The sequence below is a fragment of the Prunus dulcis genome, chromosome 4 (genome assembly GCF_902201215.1).
Source record: "Prunus dulcis chromosome 4, ALMONDv2, whole genome shotgun sequence".
Lineage (NCBI taxonomy): Eukaryota > Viridiplantae > Streptophyta > Magnoliopsida > Rosales > Rosaceae > Prunus > Prunus dulcis.
Window position 1 is genome coordinate 1,183,019 of NC_047653.1, and position 26,742 is coordinate 1,209,760.

General features: G+C 36.8%; 4 protein-coding genes across 7 annotated transcripts; 1 reads left to right on the forward strand and 3 right to left on the reverse strand.

Annotated features, from left to right (window-relative positions):
* Nucleotides 1-191: 191 nt before the first annotated feature.
* LOC117625856 (F-box/LRR-repeat protein At3g26922-like) lies at nucleotides 192-2,925 on the reverse strand. Its single transcript, XM_034357436.1, is given in 6 exon segments — nucleotides 192-646; nucleotides 732-887; nucleotides 1,038-1,228; nucleotides 1,231-1,994; nucleotides 2,565-2,611; nucleotides 2,710-2,925. Coding segments are annotated over 4 exon segments (1,380 nt in total). The 5' UTR covers nucleotides 1,979-1,994; nucleotides 2,565-2,611; nucleotides 2,710-2,925; the 3' UTR covers nucleotides 192-361.
* A 2,265-nt stretch (nucleotides 2,926-5,190) lies between these two features.
* LOC117624613 (polyadenylation and cleavage factor homolog 4) lies at nucleotides 5,191-11,640 on the forward strand. Of its 2 annotated transcripts, XM_034355966.1 has the most exons (7): nucleotides 5,191-5,799; nucleotides 6,461-6,562; nucleotides 6,685-6,939; nucleotides 7,575-8,306; nucleotides 8,944-9,930; nucleotides 10,029-10,577; nucleotides 10,964-11,640. In XM_034355966.1, the coding sequence occupies exons 1-7, from the start codon at nucleotides 5,416-5,418 to the stop codon at nucleotides 11,006-11,008; spliced, it is 3,054 nt and encodes a 1,017-aa protein (XP_034211857.1). In that variant the 5' UTR covers nucleotides 5,191-5,415; the 3' UTR covers nucleotides 11,009-11,640. The 2 variants fall into 2 exon arrangements, with proteins under 2 accessions (XP_034211857.1, XP_034211858.1); XM_034355967.1 differs by lacking the exon at nucleotides 10,964-11,640 and having other exon boundaries at nucleotides 10,039-10,195.
* A 3,368-nt stretch (nucleotides 11,641-15,008) lies between these two features.
* Nucleotides 15,009-20,762, reverse strand: LOC117624947 (homeobox-leucine zipper protein PROTODERMAL FACTOR 2). 3 transcript variants are annotated; one of them, XM_034356482.1, is made up of 12 exons: nucleotides 20,552-20,762; nucleotides 18,809-19,147; nucleotides 18,595-18,712; nucleotides 18,154-18,342; nucleotides 17,598-18,056; nucleotides 17,398-17,499; nucleotides 17,071-17,271; nucleotides 16,807-16,981; nucleotides 16,423-16,694; nucleotides 16,230-16,325; nucleotides 15,537-15,944; nucleotides 15,009-15,451 (listed from the first exon to the last, which is right to left on the reverse strand). In XM_034356482.1, exons 2-11 carry the CDS (start codon nucleotides 19,066-19,068, stop codon nucleotides 15,564-15,566), a joined length of 2,253 nt encoding a protein of 750 aa, XP_034212373.1. In that variant the 5' UTR covers nucleotides 19,069-19,147; nucleotides 20,552-20,762; the 3' UTR covers nucleotides 15,009-15,451; nucleotides 15,537-15,563. The 3 variants fall into 3 exon arrangements, with proteins under 3 accessions (XP_034212373.1, XP_034212372.1, XP_034212374.1); XM_034356481.1 differs by having other exon boundaries at nucleotides 19,818-20,762; XM_034356483.1 differs by lacking the exon at nucleotides 20,552-20,762 and adding an exon at nucleotides 19,359-19,742.
* A 4,787-nt stretch (nucleotides 20,763-25,549) lies between these two features.
* Nucleotides 25,550-26,134, reverse strand: LOC117624146 (late embryogenesis abundant protein At1g64065-like). Its single transcript, XM_034355285.1, has one exon. It carries the CDS (start codon nucleotides 26,132-26,134, stop codon nucleotides 25,550-25,552), a length of 585 nt encoding a protein of 194 aa, XP_034211176.1.
* Nucleotides 26,135-26,742: the final 608 nt, after the last annotated feature.

Sequence of the window (26,742 nt, forward strand, 5' to 3'; positions counted from 1 at the left end):
ACTGCTTTACTGCACGTGACTTTAGTCCAGGTGCTTGCAGAAGGTTCATGGCATCTAACATTCACAAGATTGTATGATTGGCTGCCCTAGCCATAACATGATGTTACATACTTTGGATTATAAAAGGTTTATAAATTAGTTAGTTATGAATTAGTCAGGCAAGCAAAGGCAATCAGATGGCCAGAAAGTAACCGTTGACCATTGGTTATGATCTGAAGACTTGCTATTGACTGTTTTGCCAAAATGTGCATGTGCCAAGTGTTTCTGCAAATAGTTTAGCAACCAAATAACACAGAAGGTCATTGCAAGTCAGCAGGTTTTAAAAAAAGCTAAAGTCTAGAGTATAATTAAAAACTTGGGCTCAAACAAGAACAACTTCACAGCTTTCTGGTCCTTTGGCAAGATCTGATAACTGTTTGGCAATTTCCGTTTTCTTTTCTGGTCCCCCTTGAAATTCCGTGGAGCAAGCTAGAAGCATATTCTCTAAGACCATTGCATTCTTTAGCAAAATCTCCAATGCATTAAGCTCATTCTGATCTCCGGAAAAATCACCGACTTCAATCATTTTAAGATGTGATAAGAAACATGGAGGCAGTGGCTCCAACACCCCATCATCTTCTACATGATCCGAGGACAGGCCAATCCCCTAAACCATCGAAACTTAGCCATTTTAACAACATTGCACAAAAACACCATACAAGAGAAAACCTTACTAGTTCTTATGAAGTTACCTCAACGAATACCAAAGTTTCAAGACAAGAACAGTACTGGAGCATCGTCAACAGTGCTTTATTATCAATATATACCGAATCTTCCAGTACCAAAGTGGTCAGATCATTGAACAAGGGCATCTGGGCAACAAGTTCTGGTGCATTACTTAGAACCACCTAAGAACAGGATGAAGTCGATCATCAAGACTGAGTGATTTTAGGCAAGCTACTCATGGCACAAACTGCTAATGCAATATATGCAATTTGTAAACAGATATTGATACAACAAATTAACAAGTGTAATCAATAAAAGAGAAGAAATCATACCTCAAAGGCATTAGAATCAGAGAAAACTAATTCCTTCACACTAGAGAGCCCTCTAAGGAGCTTATACAAGCGGTAAGCAGTGGGTCTCAATTTCTTAGTAAAATTATAAGAAAGATGAATCTCAGCTTCATTAGGTGAGGACGAGTCATAAAAGCAGTATTCATTTAGGAGCTTGCCCCTGTAATAAAATATGTCAGACTAACTCCAAATATCATAATCTGACAACCATCTGAACCTCTGGAAAGTTGCGGATCTAATTCAGTTATAGTCAATCTCAAAAGCTTGGGAGCACAAATACTCACAAACTTGAGATTCATCCATTTGCAATCTTCTATAGATAATTCCTCAAGGACTGGACAGCCAGAAAACAGCTGCTGCGTTGAGTCATCAGAAAACACAATGGACCTAAGAGACAAGGTCCTTAGACTTGAGAAACAAACAGTAGAAGGAGCCTTGAAAAGGAAAGGAATATCTAGTTCTGCGGCCACCAGTGTTGTAGAAGTAAATAAGGAATGAGGCAAGTAAAATGGTTCTTTGAGGCTATGCAGGTAGAGATAAAGCTTTTTAACATTGCGCCTTACTGTGGCATCAATCCATGCATTAACACGACATGCATCATCTAGCACTGGAAACGTAAGATCGAACGTTTCTATATCAGCAGGACCACGAAGAAGAAGTGCTCTTTCCACAATATTCACCAGGGGAGATCTTGCAGCAAACAGCCCTTTATAAAAGTTAAGATTGGGAATTGATGTCCATAAGTATTCCCATCTTTTAGACAGTATGCTTGTTCTGATTGCGTCTTTTGTTTCAAGCAGGGAGATAATTTTTTGAATAACCACATCAGGCAAATTACTTAAACTCTTGCTGCTTCCTTCCACCTCTTCTCCTCCATCCAATTTCTGCCTTTTGGGGTTTAGAATTAAAGAGCTTGCATCCATAGTTCAGATAGTTTCCCTATTATACCAAATGATCTGTCAGTTCAGAAATAACTTCAAACCTTCTTAATTTACAGTGAGGTGCGAACATTCAGCTAAAAAGGTGGAATGCAGCAAAGGACCTATATCTTTCATGATTTTATTGCACTTTAACAATGATTTACAGAAATACCGCCGTCCAAAAGTTATTTCTCAAAACATGGACAATTACTAGAGCACAACAATTCCAAGTAATACCAGTCCCCTCCTTTTGGAATTTATCCACAGTTCTATTTACTTCCTGTTCTCTCCTGTTAAGTACAGTAAAATATTACTTTTCAAAAAATTTAACCTGTGCTTCCAATTAAGTCATTCCAGATGAACTTTGGCCTTTAGAACAGACAAAAGTAGACACACTTCAACCATAAACAAAAGCTGAATGAAAAAAAGGACTATCCATAAAAATAAACTACAGAGATGGGCATGAATCCCTGAATTCAGCAGCAACTATATCAAATTGTTCATATATTATACACCTATACCCAATTCTATTTTCCCCACAGCTTTCTCAGCAACCAAACAGAAGGTAAATATTGGAAACGAAGAATACCTCTAAATCCAGTCCGAAAATGAAGCAATTCGGCGCAATATCAAAACCTGGGGTTCCAAAAACCAACAATAACAGATTCAATTCGATAAACCTTCACAAATGTAAAGTAAAATTCCATTGTAAAAAAAAAATAAAAAATGATCACCGATTATTATGGCGGCAAAGTATTGAATCTGAAACGCAAAACGGTGTCGTCTTAGAGAGGTCGAACTGTGTACAAACGAAAGTGAATTGAACGAGAGATTAGAGGAAGGAGGAGTGCTTAGGAGCTGGGATTTCGATAGGGTCGGGTTCGGAGTTAGCTATGAATCGGGTCTTCGGAGAGGGCGGTGCATTGCAGGTCGAAGCTCGCGCGAATGGATTGAAATGGCGGTGGTCTGCAGAGGCCAAGTACGGAAAGCCTGCATATTAAAACAATACAGCCGCGCGGCTATACTATTTAAATATTAATATATTTTAACAGTATAACCGCGCGGCTATACGCTTTAAATATTAATATATTCGGCCATACTTAGAAAATATTCACAGAAGTATAGCCGCGTGGCTATACTTCTAGAATATTATACATTAAAATAGTGCAGCCGTTCGGCTTTAATATACTTAACGAGTATAGCCGCGCGGCTATACTATTTAAATATTAATATATTCGACTATGCTTATAAAATATTCTCATATATTTAAAGAGTATAGCCGTACGGCTATACGTTTAGAATATTCGTATATATTAAAATAGTACAGCCGCGCGGCTATACTATTTAATTATTAATATGAAATGCATCACATGAGACTCTGAGAGAGAAAAATTCTGCAGACTTTCCACAAACCACACGACTTGATCTTTCCCTCAGTTATATTCCATTTGGATGCGAAAAACATTCATCAAGAACAAAGAAGAGGCAAAATATTCTTATGAGAAACAAACCCAAAACCTCCTTGAAATCAGAAATGCATGACTTGAAAGGAAGAAACTAACCCAAAAAGGGGTCAAACTCCTGTTGGCTGTCGTCTCGTATAACTCCTTCTCCTACTCGGAGTGGGTTTGCAGAAATCCTTTATTTGGCTTCTTAAACATGGAAAACGACATGTCGGGGTATTTACTTTATCGGAAAAAAAGTCACTTTTCCGTGTAATTTACCCAATTGTCAACTTCAGTCCATGTAATTTTAATTTTGACACTTTAAAACATTTAGTTTGATTCTATCACATAAAGACACCTAAATTTTCATTTAATTTCATCCAAAATTCCATTTAAAATATCTCTCTTCGACACATGTTTGCTTCATCATGAAATTGAATGAAAATTTAATATATCCATAAGTGTGTTTGGATGAAGTAATTCTAATTTCCATAGAAATTGTGAATGACGGAATTTCTAATTACATCATTTAAAAATTACGTCAATTGCAAATTTCAGCGTTTGAATGTCATATATGCGGAATTTACAAAATGACAGAAATTACAATTTCACCTGTTTGGATAGTCATCACATAATAAGAATTTACTTCGAAGTAACAACATTTTTTTTATAACAACAGTCTTGTATATAAAAACTGGATAGGAATAATTGGCATAGTTCAACACATTATGATTATATATATAATTAGAAAGACTTGTGCAATATAACAATTGTCTAACAACACATACCTCAATTGTTACCAATGTAAAGAATTGCAACTGTAGCTTGTCTAATTTAAAAAAACATAAATCACGTAATTAGAAAAATGAAGCTAATCATCCCAACCAATGTTTCAACAAAATAGCAAAAATTAAAGATGTCAACTGAATATAAAATGTGTCTATGCTCTCGATGAAATAAACATCAGCACCATTCTCTTCTTTCTCTCAGTTGGAATTGTCTTTAACATGAGAAACTGTTTCTCATTTTCTATAAGGAAAAGTAGAGAAAGATGAGTTTGGATAGTTGAGACTCTTACCTTGATTGGAAGAGAAAATATTCTTGTCAAATTGAAAGGCAGAGAGGAGAAATAAAATAAATGCAGAGATAAGACAGATAGGATAAATCCTGGTTCCACGGATGAAAAGCATACAAAAAAGAGGCCAACGACAAGGAAATAAATTGAAAACTAAAACTCAGCAGCAAAACTCAGCAGAACACCATCAACCGAATACCCATGGCGCGCAGGCTTGTTCTATTTGAAGAAAATAGGTTATTCTTGAAATTTTGGCAGACAGAAGATGAAAATTTTAGCGGGCAAAAGATAGGTTATCGAGGAGATTTGACCGGTAGAAGATGAAAATTCCCTCTTTGTTGGGAATTGTACAATTCCGCCTATTACCATGGAATTTCAACTCCAGATTTTATATGTGGAATTCCCAAGGTATTTTCTGCATGTAATTTGGTAAATTCTGAGTTGATTTTGCCAAACGCTGAACTTTCCCTTTTCCACGCTTCAAATCCCGACTTTTATTAAAATTCCGAATTATTTTACCGCATCCAAACACACTATTAGTTGTAATCAATATCAAATTACATGAATTAAATTGCGAAAATTAAAACCACATAGACAAAAGTAGAAATTCAAGGAATTTTAGGGGCGAAAAATGACTTTGTGCCTACAATAATAGGGAAGTAGACGACGGTAAACGGCTTGTCGTTCCTTGGAGGAGAAGTAGAATAAAGAAAGAAATTTAAAAGTGGGAACGAGGAGGACACCACGATTCGTAGCAGTTGCTTCCAGAATCAAAATCACACCGTATTCTTGTATTTCTATGGTGGTGGGTGCAAACCCTAATGCAATCCTCACCCTCCCGTGGTGGGATAAGACCCAGACTTCAATAACCCTAATTTCCCTAACCCAAAGCACTTACCATTATTCTTTCCCAAACTTCCATGGCCTCGGAAAAGCTCTTACTCTCCCGAGAAAACCCTAGAACCCTCGCTTTCCCACACGACCGCTTAATCGCCGCCTCCAGCGCAGCCACGGGTACGAAGGCCATGCCCAGCAATGAGTTAGCTCAAAAGCCTCAACCTCCGACTCCGATAGTCGACCGCTTCAGGGCTCTGTTGAAGCAACGAGACGATGACCTAAGGGTTTCGCCCGAGGACGACGTGTCGCCGCCCAGCACCGAGGAAATTGTGCAGCTTTACGAAATGGTCTTGGCGGAGCTCATCTTCAATTCCAAACCCATCATTACCGATCTCACCATCATCGCCGGCGAGCAGAGAGACCATGGAAAGGGCATCGCCGACGCCATCTGCGCCCGGATTCTCGAGGTCTGTTTCGGTACCCGCGGGTTGCTTCTACCTCTTTTTGATTATTGGGCGGAGCTTTGCTGGGGGTTCTCTGTTTCTCTGCACCCCGGATTTAACTCGTGTAATTGTTTGAGTTCTAGGAATTGTAAAAAATAGCAATCTTTACTCTAAAGTTCTAATTGCTACGACGCAGCCCAGCTTCATCTTTTTCTCTTAGAAATTTAAATTTTAGATGCTCGATGTCACTCAATTGGGAATAACAACTTCAAAAGTTGTAATCTTTTCTTTCTCTCTTTCTCTCTCGCTCCTTTTTTTTTTTTTTTTTCCGTTTATATATGAATATTATGAACAGAATGACCCGCAAAAAAAAAAGTTTGTTACGCCTGGGTTACAAAGAAGCTTGGTTTTGATGAACAAACAAGAAGTGAAATTTCCCAGTGTTTGTAGCTATGATTGAATCAACAACCTTAATACTACACACGCATGGTGGTAAAAACTAGGACCAGAACTAATTTTGTGATAATATTTTTAAGATTCCATCATAGTTTCTCTCTTTAATTGAAGATTCAACTCCAGTTGAATTGGAATATGTGTCAGGCCTGCAGCAAAAGAAGTCGCAGTGCTGTTTATATGTTAGCCAGTTTGAAGTTTGCGTTAATTGTTTAATACTTGTCTATTGCAGGTCCCAGTTGAGCACAAACTGCCTTCGCTATATCTATTAGATAGTATTGTGAAGAATATTGGCCGGGATTATGCCAAGTACTTCTCTTCCCGCCTACCTGAGGTGATCTAATCTGACCGCAGAATGTGATATATATGTTTTTTCCCCTATTTTCCAATTATGTGTTCAAAGATTTCTTTGAGAATCACACAATTCTAGTTTCACATGAGTTTATATTTACGTAGGTATTTTGCGAGGCATACAGGCAAGTAAACCCTAACCAGTATCCTGCCATGCGCCATCTCTTTGGCACTTGGTCAGCAGTCTTTCCACCTTCAGTCCTTCGCAGGATTGAAGAGCAACTGCAGTTTTCTCCACTAGTAAACCAACAATCATCAGGATCAACTCCTCTGAGGGCTTCTGAATCTCCTCGACCGACTCATGGCATCCATGTCAATCCAAAGTATTTACGTCAATTGGATAGCTCAAATGTAGACAGTGTAAGCTCTCCATGTAATCTCTCTGTTTTGTTCTTCTGAAAATATGCCGCAGCCTGCACTTATTTGATAATTGATTTGGCTTTACCACCAGTGATCTTAGTAAAGTATTTCTTCTCATTTTGCACAGAGTATTTACATAAGCGAAAGTAGGACAATTGGCTGATAAGTATATATATACGTATTTTTAATTTTTAACTTTTTAGGAAAGTTTAGGTTAAAAAATAAAATAAAAATCTTTTTGTATTTTCCCATAAGGATTGGGTTTGCTTTTCCTAGTTGATTTAGGACTTCCTTTATGTTTTGTTAATTAGGATTTCCAATTACTGATGGGATTTGGATTTGATGCCTATGTAAACACGGCTTAGAATTGTATTTTAAGCTTTTCATATTATCAATCAAAATTTGTGACTTTTCTCAACATAGAGAATTCCAATTCATATGTATTGTTTTCTGTAACCAAATTTATGTACATAAACATTATACAACTGTCACATTTCATATATATATAATTTGTTATGAATCTTGCAGAACTCAGCATTTAATAGTAACTTAAACTTAAAAATTTATAAGCTCAGAAACCTGCCATTATGTATGACAAGTATGATCCTGATAATGCAATGGTTTTATCCTTGCAGGTTGGATCCCAAAGATTGAACTCAACTGGAAGTGTGAGTCATTCACCTTTTTCCCTGGGATCCAATCGGTTGCACCCATCTTCAACTACTAGGCTTGCAAGATCATCATCACCTTCAGATATTGGGCTTGATAGATCTCTACCATCGGCAGTTGATGAATTTGCCGCAGAGAATTCCCCTAAAAGGTTTGGTGAAAGGGCATCTCCATCTAATTCTGTGTTTGATTATAGACTTGGTGGAGCAATTGGTAGAGACGAGGAGCCGAATGAATTGCGAGGAAAACGCTATCTTGATGGTAGTCAGAAACGATTTGACACTTCTGTTACATATAATAACCTCAGTAATGGATTAGAACATCAGAGACCAAGAGCTTTGATTGATGCATACGGGAAAGACAGTGGAGATAGAAGTTTAAATGATAAACCTCTGGTTGGGCGGCTGGGCCTGAATGGTCTAGACCATAAGGCAACTCAAATGTCGTGGCAGAATACCGAAGAGGAAGAGTTTGATTGGGAAGATATGAGCCCAACTTTAGCAGACCAGAGTAGGAGTAATGATTACTTGCCTTCAACTGCACCACCTTCTAGAAGCTACAGGGCAAGGCCCAGCCTTGGAACACTGAATGCGAGCCCCTTGGAGTCAGATAGTAGGAGTACTTGGTCTACTCAGGCACATCTACCTTCAGCCGAACAGTCCTCTGTTATAACTGAAGATCCAGTCCCCCCGCTTGGTGTATGTTCCCTCTACAATTTTATTGAGCATTTTTGTTTAGTTAGAATTAACATGATATTGATGTTTGCACGTGTGTTTTTTCACTTAGTTATTTGCATTGCAATTTTTTAAAATGGCTTCCCTGATATTTACAGATTATTCGGTACTGTTATCCTGCTAGATTCTTACATTTCATGTATTTATTTATTAGTATGTTATGGCCTTATTTATTTATTGACTTTTTTTGGGGGGGTGGTGGTGGTGGTGTGTGGTTGGACTAGTCAGAGTTTCCTGAGGCCTCTGTGTGCCACCAGTAGTTTGGACTAGTCAGAGTTTCCTGATTCTGTGGTACCTTTAATTGAGGTCCTGGTCAAATTTATTTCTTTGATTCTTCTTGTGTGCATCTGCGACTGCTTTGAAGTTTAAACCACGAATATTTACTTCTTTCTAAATCCCTATCCTTTACTCAACGGAACATTTTTGGTTTTCTTTCCTAAAGTAGCCCAAACTGATCCCAATGTGCACATTTTTTGTTGACTTTTTCTCAGTAAAACATAGTAAAGACTTGTGTATTTCTTCACTGCTGCCCTCTATTATGGACTTCAGTTCTTGAATTTCATTTGTACTCATCTGTGAAAATTTAATATTGTTCCTGCAGTTCAGTCGTGGATCAACAAGTACGGTATCTCGATTCCAATCTGAGACAAATCATAGTCTGGGTTCTCGCTACCCTCAAGAAGCTTGGAATATTCCTTTCCATCTCTCTCAGTCTTCGCAGAATCCCCTTAATGCCAGAGGAAGGGGTAGGAATTTCCAGATGCCCTTTGTGGCAAGTGGTGTATCTTCAGGTGGTGAGAAAATGTCTGCCTTTGTTGACAAGCTTCCAGATGTTGATGCACGACTTCATGGGCCCATAGCTGTTGCATCAAGAATGGGTGCTTCTAGTGTTGACACTGTTAATGCTGACTCTCGACCCATTATACCAGTGTCAATGGGTTCAAGGCCTCCAGTAAACGTACATAATTCTCACCCTCCTCCTGGCCACTCAATTTTTGCATTGCAGAACCAGAGGAGTCAGTATGGTTCAATAAATTATAGCAACACTGTAAAAAATCAAGCTCCATATAATTCTTTATATGTGCCTGAGCAGCAGTTGGATGGTTATGAAAATAAGTTGTTGCGGTCGACAAAGTTAACTCAATTGACCAGTCAGAATGCCAGGCCGATGCCTGTTAATCAGCGAAACCAGGTGCAGGCCAGTCCTTTACAGCCACAATTTCTTCCACCCCAGGAGGCACGAGAGAATTTTATTTCATCTGCAGAAACTCCCGGGCCACCTTATTTGGGGTTACCATCCTTAAATCACAGATACACTTTGCAAGGGCATGGTGGTGCTGTTAGCACAGTTATGGCAAATCCTGTACCCCGTATCCCCTATGTCCCAAACAGCGCTTTGCATTTACGAGGAGAAGCCTTGCCACCTCTACCCCCAGGTCCGCCTCCCCCTTCCTCACAAGGCATACTTTCCATTCGAAACCCTGGTCCAGTTGTCTCTAGCAACCAGCCCGGGAGTGCATATTCTGGTTTGTTTAGTTCTCTTATGGCTCAAGGTTTGATCTCATTGACAAATCAAAGCACTGTCCAGGTATTTGAATGATATCCCTCTAGATTGTCTAATTTTGAATATTTGATTTTACAATGCATTATTTGGGTCGTATCTCAACCAAGTTATTTAATGTTTAGGATTCTGTAGGAATTGAGTTTAATGCCGACCTTCTCAAGGTGCGTCATGAATCTGTAATAAAGGCCCTATACAGTGATCTCCCAAGACAATGCACAACCTGTGGCCTTAGGTTCAAGTGCCAAGAAGAGCACAGTAGTCATATGGATTGGCATGTAACAAAGAACCGTATGTCTAAAAACCGTAAGCAGAAGCCCTCCCGCAAATGGTTTGTAAATACGAGCATGTGGCTCAGTGGTGCAGAGGCCTTGGGTACTGATGCAGCTCCTGGATTTATGCCTGCTGAGACCATTGTGGAAAAGAAGAGTGATGAAGAAATGGCTGTTCCTGCTGATGAGGATCAAAATTCATGTGCGTTATGTGGAGAACCTTTTGATGATTTTTATAGTGACGAGACAGAGGAATGGATGTATAAAGGTGCTGTGTACTTGAATGCACCTGATGGATCAACAGGAGGCATGGATAGGTCGCAGTTAGGTCCTATAGTGCATGCTAAATGCAGATCGGAGTCAAGTGTGGTATCCTCTGGAGGTTTGGGACAAGATGAAGTGGTATGTCTCCATATTTCATTTTAATTTGTGTTTATATCTTGTTTCCAGAAAATCTTATCTGAGAACAATAAATACCCTAATCATTTTTTAAATTTTTTTCATCAGTGATTCAATACACATTTTCTTCTTTGGAAGATCATAATCTTCAACATTCATTTATATTATTCCTATGTCCGAGTTTGAATATTATGGTGTGCATGTGAATGCTACTACAGATGTTAGTAATTACTGAGGTTGAAAATGTTTAAGGTTTTACTAGTAGTACTATCCTGATAAAAATGGGAACTGTGGGTATGGTGTCCTGATAGTAGCAGTATCCAGTTTGTGGAAGCTGTGCTGTAAAATTATGTATTTATTTTGATTTTTCTTTTTCTTCTGAATCGCAGGGAATTATTGAAGAAGGTAGTCAAAGAAAACGATTGCGGAGTTAGCATAGTTAGGTCGTCTTCCATGTTCACTGTAGCCTTATATGAGTTTCTTCTTTTTCTCTCAACTTGTTTACATTATTGTTGGGGCATGCACCACATTGGCTTCAAGCCAGCTTGTACATGTATAGTGGAATTTGTACCATGCACATTATCTCTGCAGCAAAGGTCACAATTTCTCATGCCATATTGTTATCTGGCATTTCATCTTTGCTGTCAAAACAACCCAGATGAGGCTCTTAAAAACAAAATTTATTGTCTTTATTAGACTTTTAGACTATCTTCTACTAAATATGATGAGGGGTTGGTGATGTTTTTCCTTTGTAGGAGAGAACTGTTGGATGAATTCTGTTAAATGAGGGACTTTTCTGCAATCCATATTTTGTCTTGCTTATACATTCTGCAGGGGAGTTCGCAGTGGTAGTTCTTGTAAGCAAAGTCATTCAAAGGCTCCATAGCTTGCTCTTATCAAGACATCGCCATCATGCATGGAATTGAAAGCTAAAGCTGAATCAAATTTGAAGGATGCTGATGTGATTTGTCAAATTCCTTTTCGTTTCTTTTATTATTTTATTTCCATTTGATTTTTAGTGTCTTTACAGTGTAATAACTATTATAGATAGCAGAGTTGTGATGAAGTTCCTGAGATTTCTAAATGCTACTATTCGGAAACCTGCCCTCCATAATAAACTTTACTCTGGATTCTGATCAAATTTAATGAATTTCCTTTCATATCATTCTTTTTGTTTTGTCTTCATTTGCTACGTAGTGCATGAAATGTATTTGTGTCGTGCGCCATTTGCTAATGGTCAATCGACTAGGCCATAGAATGACCGGGCTTCAGTTTCGTTTTCTCAAAATTCCTAGTAAAAAAAAAATATATAAAAAAATATAAATCCATATCAGAATTTTGTTAAGCTGGATACTGTGAGATGAAGCGTAATTAAACTGACAAAAATAGTGAAGGTTACACCTTACCATAATGCCTGTGTGTAAAGCGGAGTTAAAAGAGATTGAATATAGGGTGAGGATCATGGGACACACTGTTTGTGTGTAAAAAGTGTCTTATTGTGTGTAAAAAAAATATGTCCCCTGATTTGTGAAAAAAACTCTCATGCAATGGGATAATACTTTTTGCTATTTCGTACTAAGACGATGACACGTGAGATAATTTTTGACTTATCAATGTGTTACTGGCCGAGAATAGCAAAACAATGTTACCTCCGTTACAAGAAAGTTTTTTCCTAATTCAGCCCCATCCTCTATATATACCATAAACTTTAAAATATCCTTTGTAATCAATAAATTTATTAAAATTAATGTCGTTTTCTTATTATTTAATAAAATCAATGCACTTCCCAAGGCTGATGATGTTTCGAAACCGTGAACAGAATCCTGTTTAATTTAGCGGCTCAAGTTAAGACCTCTTCCTCATGACCAATAGTTCTTCTACTGTTGGGTTTGGTCATTGAAATCGGACATTCATGCATATGCAACCAAAACCAGGTAATTAATTTTTTTTTTTTTTAAACAATAGAACAAGTCACGCTAGCAAGCTCTCACTCACAGAAGAAACAAAAGAATCAAAGCAAACCTAACCAGTACGACTTCTCCCATGAACTCAATAAAAGCGCAACTAACTCACCATCCATCTGTTTCTGTGCCTTACCCTAAATTATTTTATATATATATATATATATATGTAGAGAGAGAGAGAGAGAGAGAGGGAGAGAGAAGGAGAAGAAGAAGAAGAAATTACAGGAAACGCGATTTAGTGTCTGCAAATCAACAGTTAATTCTCTGCCAATATGGTACGTAGCTAATTGGCTGTCTTCCTATATTCATTCATCTACATCTGCTGGTCCTTTCGTACGTCCTTTTATTATAATTCACACTAATTAATTATTTAATTAAAGCCATACACATCATACACATATTTTTTAGTTTCTGGGAACGAATTTCATTGCCAAATAAAGAGACCCTGCTCTTCACAACCATCGTCTTTAATTACCTTGTCTCAAGCATCACAGATTATTACTTGTTTTCTTTTTCTGTGTCACAGTCAGAAATATTTAATTTTGTTGGGTGTGGCACATACTCAATGCAATATGTTTGTAATCTGTGCAGTTGCTAGTTTACGGCCATCATGTTCATGTGGGACATTCTTGTTCTTACAATTTTATGTGATTCATTATTACACATATGCAATTTATTTTGATCAAACTTATTGATCATGCAACTAAATATTCATTATTTTTTTTTTCTATGGAGAATCACTTCTCTATATATATTAATCACTTTAAGTGGTTTTATGGAGAAACACCTTTCATGCGTTTCTCCTCATAAGTGATTCTAACATGTCTAAATTCACTCCCAAACGAGCTCTTAATATTAAAAATAATGACACATGTAATAATATTATTAGTGGTACCATGGTAAGGATGAGAAAGTCCGGCAAACAAAAGCAATTACAAATGGTTAAATCAAAAAAATAATCAGACAAAAAACAAGAAAATTGAAAGAAAAAGAAAAATGTTAATAAATAATAAACACCTAGGGTGCCCTAGGTATATGTTTTATCAGCTAGCTATAGCTGATTTTCTTTGGAAGAAAAATATTTTCGTAACTTGGTACGTAGGCCTGCATCAGTTTGTTTAGCACATTGGTGATTTAAAGAACTTTGAGAGATGGAAAATCCTAAAAAGTCTAAAAATCTCAAAGTATTGTTGAGTTGAGTACATACGTATAAATACATGCATGCATACATACATACATATATACATAAAATTACGTATGATATGAACGAACAAAGAAATATTGAATGCTTAAGGGGACAAAAGGAGGAGACAGAGACAGATGAAAGCAGATAATTTGAATATGAAGCTTGCAGTGCAGCAAAATGAAGTTAATTTCTTCAGCTGGTAATATGAGGCTGGGGGGCTTTATTCCTTCTCAGAGTCCCTGAGCGATGATGATGCCTAGCAATTAACACCACCACCTCTATATTTTAGAGGGGATGCGCTGGGCGCTTTTGGGGGGTGGGGTGGTGTGTTAGAGCCTAGAGGGCCCTTGAAATTTTCTGCTACACATTGAATGATCTCAACAACCATTAGGTTGGGTTAAAACTATAAATTTATTTGGCCTCATAAAAATCGAGTTCGTACGTGATTTCAGTGAACTTTTACAGTCATTAGGTTAAAACCATAAATTGTAATAATATTGAAGTTCATCTCTGAAACTTCCAATTTCAGTCATTTCTGCAAATATATAGAGAGTGAGTGAGAAGAGATGATGCTGTGATTTTATTACTCGAAATATTTCATCACAAACAAGCAATTTATATATGGCATCAAAAAGGCAAGCTATAACCGATGTTGCTGTCACTTCCTAAAACAACGTACGCGGTTGCATTAGTAAAATATTGCTGTATATATATTGTTAATCAATCAAATCAGCAAGTACACAGCCTTTTCAGCATCTGGACGTTGACTTGCAAAAACACTTACTCTAACGGGAATATTACTATTTTGTTATTTCCAACCAATAACACACTAATATGTGAAAAAGTTATTTTACATATTATTGTGTTATTGGCCGAGGATAGAAAAAAAATGATATCCCGTTGCATGAGAGTTTATCTCATTGACTTGGAGAACTCAGCTTTATTTATTTATTATTTTTTTCACATACAACGAAGGATGCACTTGCTTGTCTTATCCCCAAGGAACTTGAACTAGAACTAGAACTCATAGGCATTTACGGATAATTTATTTGTCTAGGTAACTTAAGAGGCTGGTTAAGATATTATGAGTGTTCAAGAATCAAATTGATCTTTCATTCATTAATATCCTAAGTAATTGGAGTTGGCAACGATGATCATGATACGATGTGGTGCCCCAAATAAAATCTTAGCAAGAAGATTACATGCTCATTTTTCCTTAATCCAGCATCCATGATTTCTGGATATGATCACATAAACAAAAAATAACCCTAACAACTCTGGAAGTTACAAAACATGTGAAATTGAAACCATTGTTAATGTGATTTCAAAAGTCCAACTAAATATTACCTCTTTCTTACACATACATGACAAGGAAAGTAAGACGCTTAAACAGTTATGAACTTACCACCCTACTACAATGAACCCTAATCTCCTAACCCTGCCCCCCTAATCCTAGGGCAAAACAGTAAATTTAAGGTGAACAGAGTTATTCTGAACTTTATAAACTAACAATTAACAAGGCCTGAGAATTTACTTTCCTCTTTGTTTAGGGAAAGTCAATACCCGAACCCACTACCCCTGTGAGGTGGTGATTTGCTTTTTTTTTTTTGGCACCACGACGCAAGGATATTACAAAGGTGCGTTCTTGACTTCTTCCCCTTGTAACGTTCAATTTCTGAGTAAACCCACCACACCATTCTTTCCTTTCTTCTTCTACCTCTTTCCCACTGCAAAGACAAAGAAATTTAAATGTAATTAGTCAAGTGAAATTCCTTAAAAACCAAAAATTAACTAATAAATAAGCGAGCTCACCATCTATAAAGGCTATCTAGCTAATTGTCATGCGTTCTGTTCACATGTGACCGCAGCCCTAATCCGCTCAACCGTGCACTTAATTAGATTGTTAACAGTGGCCACAGATCCCAGAGAGAGTTTGGCAGTAGGAACTGAATCAACCAAGATCTGAAATGCTACGGTGAGTAGGGACCCACCAGACCCAACATCAAGAATTCCTCCTCCTCCTCCTCCTGCGGGCCCAGTAGGCCCGTCTGGTAGGATGGCAAAACCAGATGGCAGAAGTGCAACATAATCTGGATCTCCACCACTCAACACAACATTCATGGCCACAATATCAACTGGAGCATAAATCACGTATGACCCTGTTGAATCTGTGCAGCTCTCCTGAAGTATCAGCATATTGCTTTGGCTTGAATTTGCACTCTGCAACATGAAATTAATTAGCTTGGTCACCATAGTTTTTAATTAAATACTAAGGTTAGGAGGATATATTTATAAATTTATGATGATATTTATACTATCACACGTATATTTATCATGTTAGACTGTAAATATGTTTATGATTAGGCTGTAAATATGTTTATGATTAGGCTGTAAATATGTTTATGATGTCAGACTGTAAATTTGAACCGCACAATCATTCAATAATTAACTTGAGCGATAGTTTAGATTCACACTCTCGATGCATATATGTTCTAGGAGACTTACATTAACCCTCAGTAGGGAGACACAGTTGCCTGGATCACGACCATTAGCTATATGTGCCATCTCTTGCACTAGGCCACCGTTTGAAAGTATATCCCACTGAAGATTGTATGACACAAATTAAATGAATATGTATGTTTAATCGGAAATGCCCTAATATTTGAGATGTATATTCATGTTTAATTAATATCTATACCTCAGTACGAGAGTTCTCATCTCGCAGGAAATCAAAAACTCTCTTGGGAGGGACTGGAATCCAGAAGGAAGTTGCAGCACTAAGCACAATCCCAGGAGGCCTGCCAGGATCATCCATACTTTTTCTGGTCATGACCCTCACATCATCTGAACCTGTTGCTGATAATGTTGTCCATGCATGGGCAGTAGAAGCACCCACACCAGTGCAGAAGCTCATCACCATTCTTTGTGCCAGCTTCAGCATACTTTTCCTCCCTTCTGGACTAGTTATCACTGTGTATATATAATACTATAAGAATTGGAAACCCATGAAGTTGATATAAAGGAAAATATATACCATTAGTTAACAAAGGGAAGTAAATTATTAAGATTAATGAGTGTGTACCACAGAGATCTCCAGCAGGAATGTTACTGGCCATTGAACTGGCAAGACGTTCGCATTGCCTATCAAGTGTAGCCACCCAACGCTTTGCCCCAAAGGCAAGACCAGAGTTAACTAGAGGCCTGTATATGTTGTGAACAGACCTATCATCCACTTCAACATGTTCCACCCATATAACCTACACAATCATGCAAAGAAAACCGTGAGAAAAAAAAAAAAACACATGAACTATGTAACTTAATCAGAAGAGTAAGAAACATTGTGCACCTTGGAGTAACCATTTGGCAATTCTTGGATTAAGCAACCGGATGGCCTTCTTCGACTCCTTGAAATTGGACTTGGGCGTAGGTTGTCCAAGGAAACATCAACCACTGCCCAAGTTCCATCAACATGCTGCTTGCAGTACCTTACAAAGTAATTCTCACGGGTCGGAACCAGTGGCGAGGGCACTTGGAACTCAGCTGTCATCTATACATTATAGAAAGAAAATGTAGCCTTTTAGCATACAAAATATATATGACTTTTGCTTTGAGGATGTTTTACAAGTTAATTGTTTGAGTCATTGCAAATTCAGATTAATTAGTGTGTACTAACCACTTGTAAGGCTCCATTGTAGTTCCCAGCTACTCCAGTTGATAGGATATCGAGGGTCATTGCTCTTGAAACAATACCACAAAAGACAGTAGACCATTGGTTCTGAAATGCATCATGGATCATGAAAAATTTAGAGATATATAGTCAAATTCCAATTAAATTAGAAGTTCAATTAATGTTCAATTATATATGTTAATTACCACATCCATGAGAATCTCAACAAGGTTAACATGATTCATGATGACCAGCGCTGATTCTCTTGAAGCTTCAGACTTCAAACCCAATGGTGTGGGGCCAATTCCCCTAGGAAACGTCCTCAAGTATTCATCTTCATTCAAAATTTCATGATTATGAGATGAGTTATGGTCACCAGGGACCCATAAAGGCTCTCCAGCCTGAGCCATTCTAATGAGTTCTTCCATGGCTGCCACGGCAAGCTCAACAATCATCGGCTTATCTGCGTCGGTGGGCACTGAAACTGACCTGAGAAGATCACTTGATGATCCATACATCTCTCCCACAAAACCCGATTGAGCCCCGAAACTGCCAACCCCGAGATCAAGGGAGCGGGAAGGCATATGGGGTGGAATGTGAGAAGAAAAAGAGCTTGACAAAGGCTTGCCAACATATTTGGCAGCAATTGAAGATATCCTATCAATCTGTACAGGTCAGGCAATAAACCAAAGTCATTTATAGTGAAAAATGATTATTAAAAAAAATGAAAATGGAATCAATTAATTGTGTTTTGATCATCACCTCTTCACGCAAACGAGCATTTTCGATCCTCAAATGCTGCTCATCAAATGACATCTCACCAAGAGCAGCTGGTCCTCCACAGTTGGGGCATGTGGCATTGCCGAGGGCTTCCTTGTACCTGTTGTTCTCGGCGCGAAGCTTGTCGTTCTCTGATTTCAAAATTGAATTCTCATGGCGTTCTTGTTGAGCCTAAGAATAAATATCATAGTTAATGTCAAAACATATACACAAAAGTAAACCAAGTTATTGGAGAGAGCTTAATGTGTATAGAGATTGCATAAAATTAAAGTCCTTAATAACTATTACAAAGTCAAATAAAGTCTCAAAGATAATAAAGGATAATTCCTCATATGTTGGAACTAAATGACTTTAAGGAAACGCATATTGAATTTTTTTTTTTTTTTTTCCTACATACACATAAGTGTGTCTGTAATTTTCTACCTTCATTTGGGTGCGCTTGTTTTGGAACCAAAATTTGACTTGCAAAGGCTCTAACCCTAGTTCACGGCTCAGCTCCTTCCTTTGCTTGTCGTCTGGGTGAGGACACTCCTTGAAGAATCTGATAATTTTGATCGACAAAAATTGTGTAATGAAGTTGATGATCTCAAAAACCCTAAAAAGCAAGATTAAAAAAACAACACAACAAAACGCTTACGCTTCCATCTCTTGGATTTGACGCTGGGTGTGGCGATGGTAACGTTTTCGTTTGGGGCGTGGACCGGTGTTGTTAGGATCTTGCTCATCGCCGGAGGGAGCATCCGTAGTCGTTTCGGTGCCGGATTTGGTCTCGAAATCATCGTCCAGCAGTCTGCTCTTTCCTAGTACTTCAGTACTTTCCGAGGCTTTGTGGGTGCTGCTGGTCGTCATATGATCTAGGATATGGTGGTGATTCTCGAACATGCTTGGCTGATACATTTTTCTCTCCTCGTCGAATCCCTAAAATTTAGGAATATTGTTCTAGATATATACTTATCTCTCTTGTCTTAATTTCAATCTGCCAACACAAAGAATTTAACATTAAAAAAACAAAGGGCACCGCACACTGAGAAACATGTTAAAGAACTCAGACCAACAACACTCAGAGAGGTTTTTTTTGGAATTAAGACTCTTTAAACTAGTTTAAAATATATATAATTATAAACAAACAGTGAAGAAAAAGAAAAACATTTTTAAAAAATTAAGAAAAGATAAATAAACCATCTTACTTCGGCCCAATCCATAGAAAGAAAAAACTTGGGGACGAGAAAATTAATTTGTAAGAAATACCGAAGCTAAAAATCTGAGAGCTACAGCATAATAAATGGTTGGTAAGTTTATAGGGCAAGTGATCTGTATTTCCATTCTGGAAGTAGAAATAAATTTCTGTACAGGATAAAGCTGTAAACCATGTATCTACATACATACAAGTCTTCCCCCCAGCCCCACCTCTCTCTCTCTCTCTCTGAAGATTTACCGTTTCGACCTAAAAGGATTTTGCTTCAAATGCATCCCATAAAACCCTATATATGCTAATATATTTATGATCCCTATATAGAATGAACGCTTGGGATGACAAAATACACGCATATATACTCGTGAATGTACATGTATCTAGAAAAATAAAAATTCCCAAAATCTCAAAAGTTATATTATACAAACCCCACACCGCCTAAAAGAATACTGACCTGAGATGCGATGATATTAGCTGGGAAGGTTACAACTTTCTTCCCCTAAATGAAAGTTTCATGCACTTGTCCCTCGCCGGAAGCATTTTTCCGGCTGCCATATACATATCTCACTCTCAAAGAAACCCTAGACTAGACTGCACACCATTCATCTCTCTCTCTCTCTCTCTCTCTCTCTCTCTCTCCCCTTTTTCTCTTCTCTCTCTTCTCTTTGACTCTGAAGAGGTAAGAGGTAGTTGCTGGGTATGGTGTTATTGGGGGTTGACTCTTTGTGTGGGGTTGTTGGGTTTTTGAACTTTTAATAGATTCTCTGGCAGTGTCTGAGCAAAGCTAAATAGGATTAGTTCAAGTAACAAACGGGCAGAAAGGACTAGAACTACGGTTTTGGGCCTTCAGAAAGTCATTAGCCTTTTTGTTCTTACGTGCTAAATGACTGGGATAATACTTAATGAGTTTTCAAACACGCTAAACAAGGATTATAACGCCCACTAAACTCGATCTCGGTTTTCCATCCCCACCCTCTCTCTCTCTCTCTCTCTCTCTCTCTCTCTCTCTCTCTCTCTCTGTGCTGAAAATAACGGAAGTTTTTTTTTTCTTTTTTTTTCTAGAAATTATAAACGGGGACTTAGGAAAGAATATGACAAAATCCGTTAGACTAATGCATATATATTAGTTAGGAAAAAAGAAAAGAAAAATGGTGACTTAATGGAAGCTTAAGGGTCAAAGTAGCTGACCCTCTGAGCTAGCTAGACTACGGGGAAGAAAGATCTCCGTTCCCGTGTGATTGTTGTGAGGTTTCGGGAGCAGATTGAAGATTTCTGTTGAGTTTGTAAAGGGGTTTAAGAATATGAATGCGGTGATGAAGAAGAGAGAGAGAGAGAGAGAGAGAGAGAGAGAAAGAAACGGACGAGAAAAAAGAGGAGATAGAATCCAAATAGCGAAAGAGAGAGAGAGAGAGAGAGAGAGAGAGAGAGAGAGAGAGACTTTAGGGAAGGGGAGAAGAAAGAGGAACAGGTGGAGAGGATGTGACAGCGAAGGAGTTAATGCAGAGCGTATTGAGAGGGTGCGATAGCATTTATGGAGGGAAGGAGAGGTGTAAATGCGAAGCATGCATGAGAGAGAGAGAGAGAGAGAGAGAGAGAGAGAGAGAGAGAGAGAGAGAGAAGATATCATCTGGGTTTGGCACCTCATCATCCTCATGTTTTAAATTTCGTATAGGGAGTCTGGTGAAATGAATTACGTCTTCTTAACTGCCCTAACTTAAGTTTCAACGTTCACTCCCTCAGCCATTCCCTCTGTATTGTAATTTTTGTTTCTTCTTCTTTTCTTTCGGATGAACAGCTTCCTATGTTGGATATATAATCAACAATGCGATTCTAATCAATAATCATGTTGATATCGAGTTCGGCTCATCTGAGTTTGATGGCTTCGTAAAAGAAATAATATTTATTCGGATTGTTAAGAAACAAGTCACATGAAAGAGATAACAAGCTTTTCATTGAAGTATTGATTTCCAAGAAAACGTTTGTGATTAAAAACACGGTTATAATTTTTAGTTAAATTAATTTCCAATAACATGTTTACAATATGCATATGGTATTTGCATAAGAAAGCAAGCAACACGTAGATTACAAATGATTCATTGTACATAGTCATTTTAATTTCTTATTTCACTGAAAATTGAAATCTTAACATTTCAAATACATTGCATTCATAAACCAACTCAGGTTTATTATAAAATAAATATAATTTTAATAAGTACACCATATTTATACCATATTCTGTTTAATCAAATATCAACCATCATTATCAATTGAAGAATAAACTTGGTTGTTTCGTCCCCAAAAAAAAAAAAAAACCACGGCTGGACTCACTGTTTACTCCTTTTTGTTCAACATAAAGAGAAGAAAACAATATTTGGTGTCATAAAAGAAAACAAAATTGGGATAATTCATACAAAAATTGCATATAGAATCTTTGTATGGACATTGAAACCTTTTCTTTGTTTTTATTTTTCCCCCCTACTATGAGGTTGCCCTATTAAATCTACTCCCACAACAACTTAAGAAATTAAAGATTTTGATGCAAACTCAAAATCTAAAAAGAGAGCACGAATTTATGTAAAAAGAGAAATATGGTTTAAGATTGGTATTAGAGTGTTTGTGTGATAGAGTGTATTAGGGTGCACCATGGGGTATTTTTGATAGTTAAATAGGGTGTATTTAGTGAATTTTGCATTTTGATTAAAATATTATGATGTACTTAGATCATAGGGTGTATTCAATTAATTTTAGGATTCGTTTACCTCTTCCCCCATTTTCAGAGACAAAGGGTTGTCCCTATTTGTCTTAGTTTTGTTATGATTTTCATCCAACCATTAAAGGCGGCTGCGGCTCAACGTCAAATCTTCACCTGCATTTCGGGGTCGGATCTCCACCACCATTTTTTTTGCAATTTCTTTATGTTTGGAATAAGTTGCAGAGACTCTTTGGGTTCTCTGTGTAGTTTTCACCTCTCATTTTGTGTGAGTTTTTCATCTCTCCTTTGTGAGAGCTTTTCATCTATCCTTGGTGATAGTTTTATTTGTATTGTTATGGCTTGGTTTTTTTTCAAGCTTTATCTTTTTTTTATTATTCTAAGTTTGCAATCTTAGTTGGGATGCCTATGTCAGAGTTTCTTCGATCTTGCCAGATCGTTAGTGAAGACATACCTGATTTTCTTGATTTTGATATTAGACCGCTTCGTTATTGTAATGGCCCTTTTGTGGCTAGTTTGTATTGGCCTTTTATGGCTAGTGACTTTTTTGGCTGAATTATGAATGCAATCATAGAATTTCTCAAAAAAAAAAAAAAAAAAAGCAATAACTTGTTAAATTTAATTGATGTGAAATATACTCTTTTATATTATTTGTTTCTTAAATTGTTTCAGCTTATCTATCAATTTTCATTTTTCAAAGTGCAATACATAAGAGTAAATTTCACGATCTCTCAATAAATGGTAAAATTGACTTGAATTGAAGAAAATCAAATGGCTCTAAGTTTATTTTTAGTTGTTGATAAGAACAAATTCCTCAAATTGAATATGTCAAATCATCACACTTGTATTTACATGACAACATCAATTGTCGAATACGTCTAGCTTCCAGGATATCAAATATTAATATTGGTAATGTACTGATGTGAAACACATACACACACACACACATATATATATATATATATATAGAACTTTCATTGAGGGATTCCTCAAATTAGCTTATTTGAGAGATACCATTGTAGGGCCCGCTCTGTATTGTATTTCACTAATCCAAACCGTCTCTTTTGTAAACACTCATTCAAAGATCATCTCTACAAAAAATCACTTGAATCCGATATCATTTGACCACTCAATTGAATTATTGAAATTTTAGTACTTTCTTGAAGCACTGTGTTCATTGATTTTGTAGAACACAATTGGATATCAAAACAGTTTCTGATTTGTCTAATTTTTTTCAAGGATGATATATGAATATAGACTTAAAAAATAGATGGTTTCGATCGTTAAAAAAAAATTCGTAGGGGACCCTAAAGGGTATCCCTCAAATAAAATTATTTGAGGGAATCCCTCAATAGAAGGGGACTGTATATATATATATATATATATATATAAATTCTCTTACGCGGACGTCTGGATGTTATTATCGTGTGGACGCCATGTATTTTCTACTATCCCTCCATGCTTTCCTCCTTGTTTATAATGGCACCCACACGATAGTAACGTGCAGACATCTTGATGAGAGAATAACTGATATATAGAAATTCTCTTATGCGGACACCCAAGTGTTATTATCGCTCGGACACCATGTATTTTCTATTATCCCACCCTGCTTTCCTCCTTGTTTACAATGGCATTCGCACGATAATAACGTGCGGACATCCGGATGAGAGAATAACTGTGCATATAAGGAATTTTCAAATAAGGTTATCTGAAGGACACCCTTGTAGAGCCCACCATACATTGTATTTCATTAATCAAAATTGTCTATTTTGTAGATATTCATTTGAAGATCATCTCTGCGAAAAAATCCCTTGATTCCGATATCATTTACCCACTCAATTAAATTATTGAAATTTTAGTACTTTCTTGAAGCACCGGGTTGATTGATTTTGTATGACACAATTTGATGTCTAAACGGTTTCCGATTTATCTAATTTTTTTTTGGTAAGAATGATCTATAAATGAAGACCTAAAAAATAGATTGTTTGAATCATTGGGAAAAAAAAAAAATGTAAGGTACCCTAAATGGCTCCTTCAAATAAAATTATTAGAGTGATATATATATACAATCCTCTTCTAAATACAATACGGAGTGGTTCCTACAAAAGTGTCCCTCAAATTTTATTTGAGGGATCCCTCAACCGAAGCTCCATATATTAATACTCCTTCTATTGAGAGATCTCCCAAATATTAATGAATTATATTGTTGTTGAATGTTGATGTGAATTGTCAAAGGAATAATATCCTGTCTAACCCTCTCTGGCCCATTGTTTAATTTGTTCTTAATTGAATATGTCCTTCAGATTTTTCTGGTTTGGTAGGATGAAAGAAAAGTTGGAGGAAAGGGGATTCTTCATGGTTGATCAGTTAATTGAAAAGGATAATTAAAAAGGGCATACAAATTAACAGTCTAAATAAGTTGTCTTAGTAGGAGATTCTTTAATAAATATTTTATTTTAAGGATTGGTTACATATTTCTAATTAAGGTAGTCTCTTAGATGCAATTCAACGGTCGAGATTAGAAGTATGTAACCAATCATTAACTTAAATACTTATTGAAGAATGACCCGTTTTACTAAGTCAAATCAGTTTTTGTGGGCCATAAACTTTTAGACTTACAAAATTTTCTATTTTTATTTTGATTGGGTTCGGTTGGGTTATCAATCAAAAGAACAATCAAAATTCGAACAAAAACAATATTTACTTTTGCAAGGCTAGCTATCTGTGGCAGGAATTTACTAAGAATTTACAGTCCTTGTTTTTAAATGTTCACCCACCATATTATTATAAATTCAAATTTGCATTTATTACATTTTTCAGTTTTTGTGAAAATTAATATGGTGGGTCACAAATTTTAATTCTGCTTGATGTTGTTTTAAAGATCATGTCACTGATCAACTAGGACCTTAGCCAACATTAATGGGAATCCTTGTCTTGTTTGATTTGCTTGGTGGAACAACAAATCTTCATCATCATAGGCCTACAGCTAGCTTTTATGTAAGGAACATTGCAATATTCTGGATGCGTCGAGAGCAATCACAAGGAATAAATATTCCAATATCATGTAACTTTCAATGCATTAAAAGTTTTGCATTAATATATCATACATACATTATAAAACTGCTCAACCTTCTTCAAGGTGGCATCGTTCTTAGTTAGGGAGAATCACCAATTGGGAGTTGAAAAGATAAGTGCTTAGAATAAATTTACACCAATAGGGGTTCATCTAATAAATAATATTGAAAGCAATACAACAACTTCCTTTATTTCCATGGCAACAAATCAGTTGGTAAATTCCACACACTAATTTTTATAAATCAAGACCCAAAAAAACACACAAATGAATCATTAGTAGTACACAAACTACATATTTATCATCATTTATAATCTCGATAATTATTATCCTATACCTAGAATACTACATAAGTTGATTGTAAATCTATTGATCATTCAAATTAACAGTTTGTCGACATATATTATTTCTTCAGTTCTACCCTGGATTTACAAACGGAGTCAGCGCTCTGGGTTTTGATCGTGATAGAGATGTTGCATTCGCTATAACTAGTTGCCTTCATCTCAAAGACCTTCAACAAGCTCACCTTGCCATGCAGGGTGGCTTCTGAAGTAAAATTCAATACCCCAACCAAAATCACATCACCCAGAAAATGGGTATCAGTAACCAATTTGTCAGCTAAAATACTCACAGAAGAGGTGATGTTATGAGTCGCACGAGCTGGAATTGTGTCTTTTTCGATCGGAGCTTCAGCAACGACATTCCCACGATAACTGATATGAGCTGTGCTGTTTTCATACTTAAAGCCTCCATAGTTTGGATTTTTCACTGTGATCAATATTCCAATTGATACATTCAACCTTACCACTGGAGTAACTACCAATTCAAAGCTTTCTAGGGTCACCGGCTTGGTGAAGATTGAAGGTTCTTTGGGTTTTAAGATTGTAACGAACAGAACGACTAGAACGACTAGAACAACTAAGATGACAATGAGGAGAATGCCAGTGACAGCAGCAACGATTTTTAAACCTTTGCGAGAGCCTGCCATGGTGAACGAGTCTAGATTAATGTCTAGTTTGATATGGATGGATGAAATTAAGACATGTTTTTATGTTTGCTACAAGTCTTTGTTTCACATGGTAACGGTGTCGTTAAGTTATATGCCGGTGGTTGTGATTAAAACAAGAAAAGAAGGCATTATTGTTTTTTGTTTGAGTTGTATGTTTTTTTATTGATGGAGACAACAATGGAGGAGTTTGTTACAATGAGTTTGGAAGACGGTTGTTGCCATCACTTTCATTCGTGTTTATGTGTTTACTACAGATACAATCGAGGTTCTCTTTGTTTTGTTTAAATAATGTGGAAAATAGTTTGGGCCATAAACCATAATATATAACATGAATTGGGCTGGGCTAGGTTGAGCTTTGGAGAGTAGGCCCATGCCCAAGTTACCTTTCTTTTTTTCTTTTTTTTTTTGAGTCTGAAGTCTCCTACAATATTATAATGTTTCCCAAGTTTTGGACTTGATACGAAATCAATTGGTGAAAGAAGAACGGGAGTTGTAGGAAATTGCATAGTTTCTTTGACCCTTTTTCTTTCTTTCTTTTATCTTCTTGGCAAATTTAGACAAAGATCTTGGTAAATACTTCTACTACT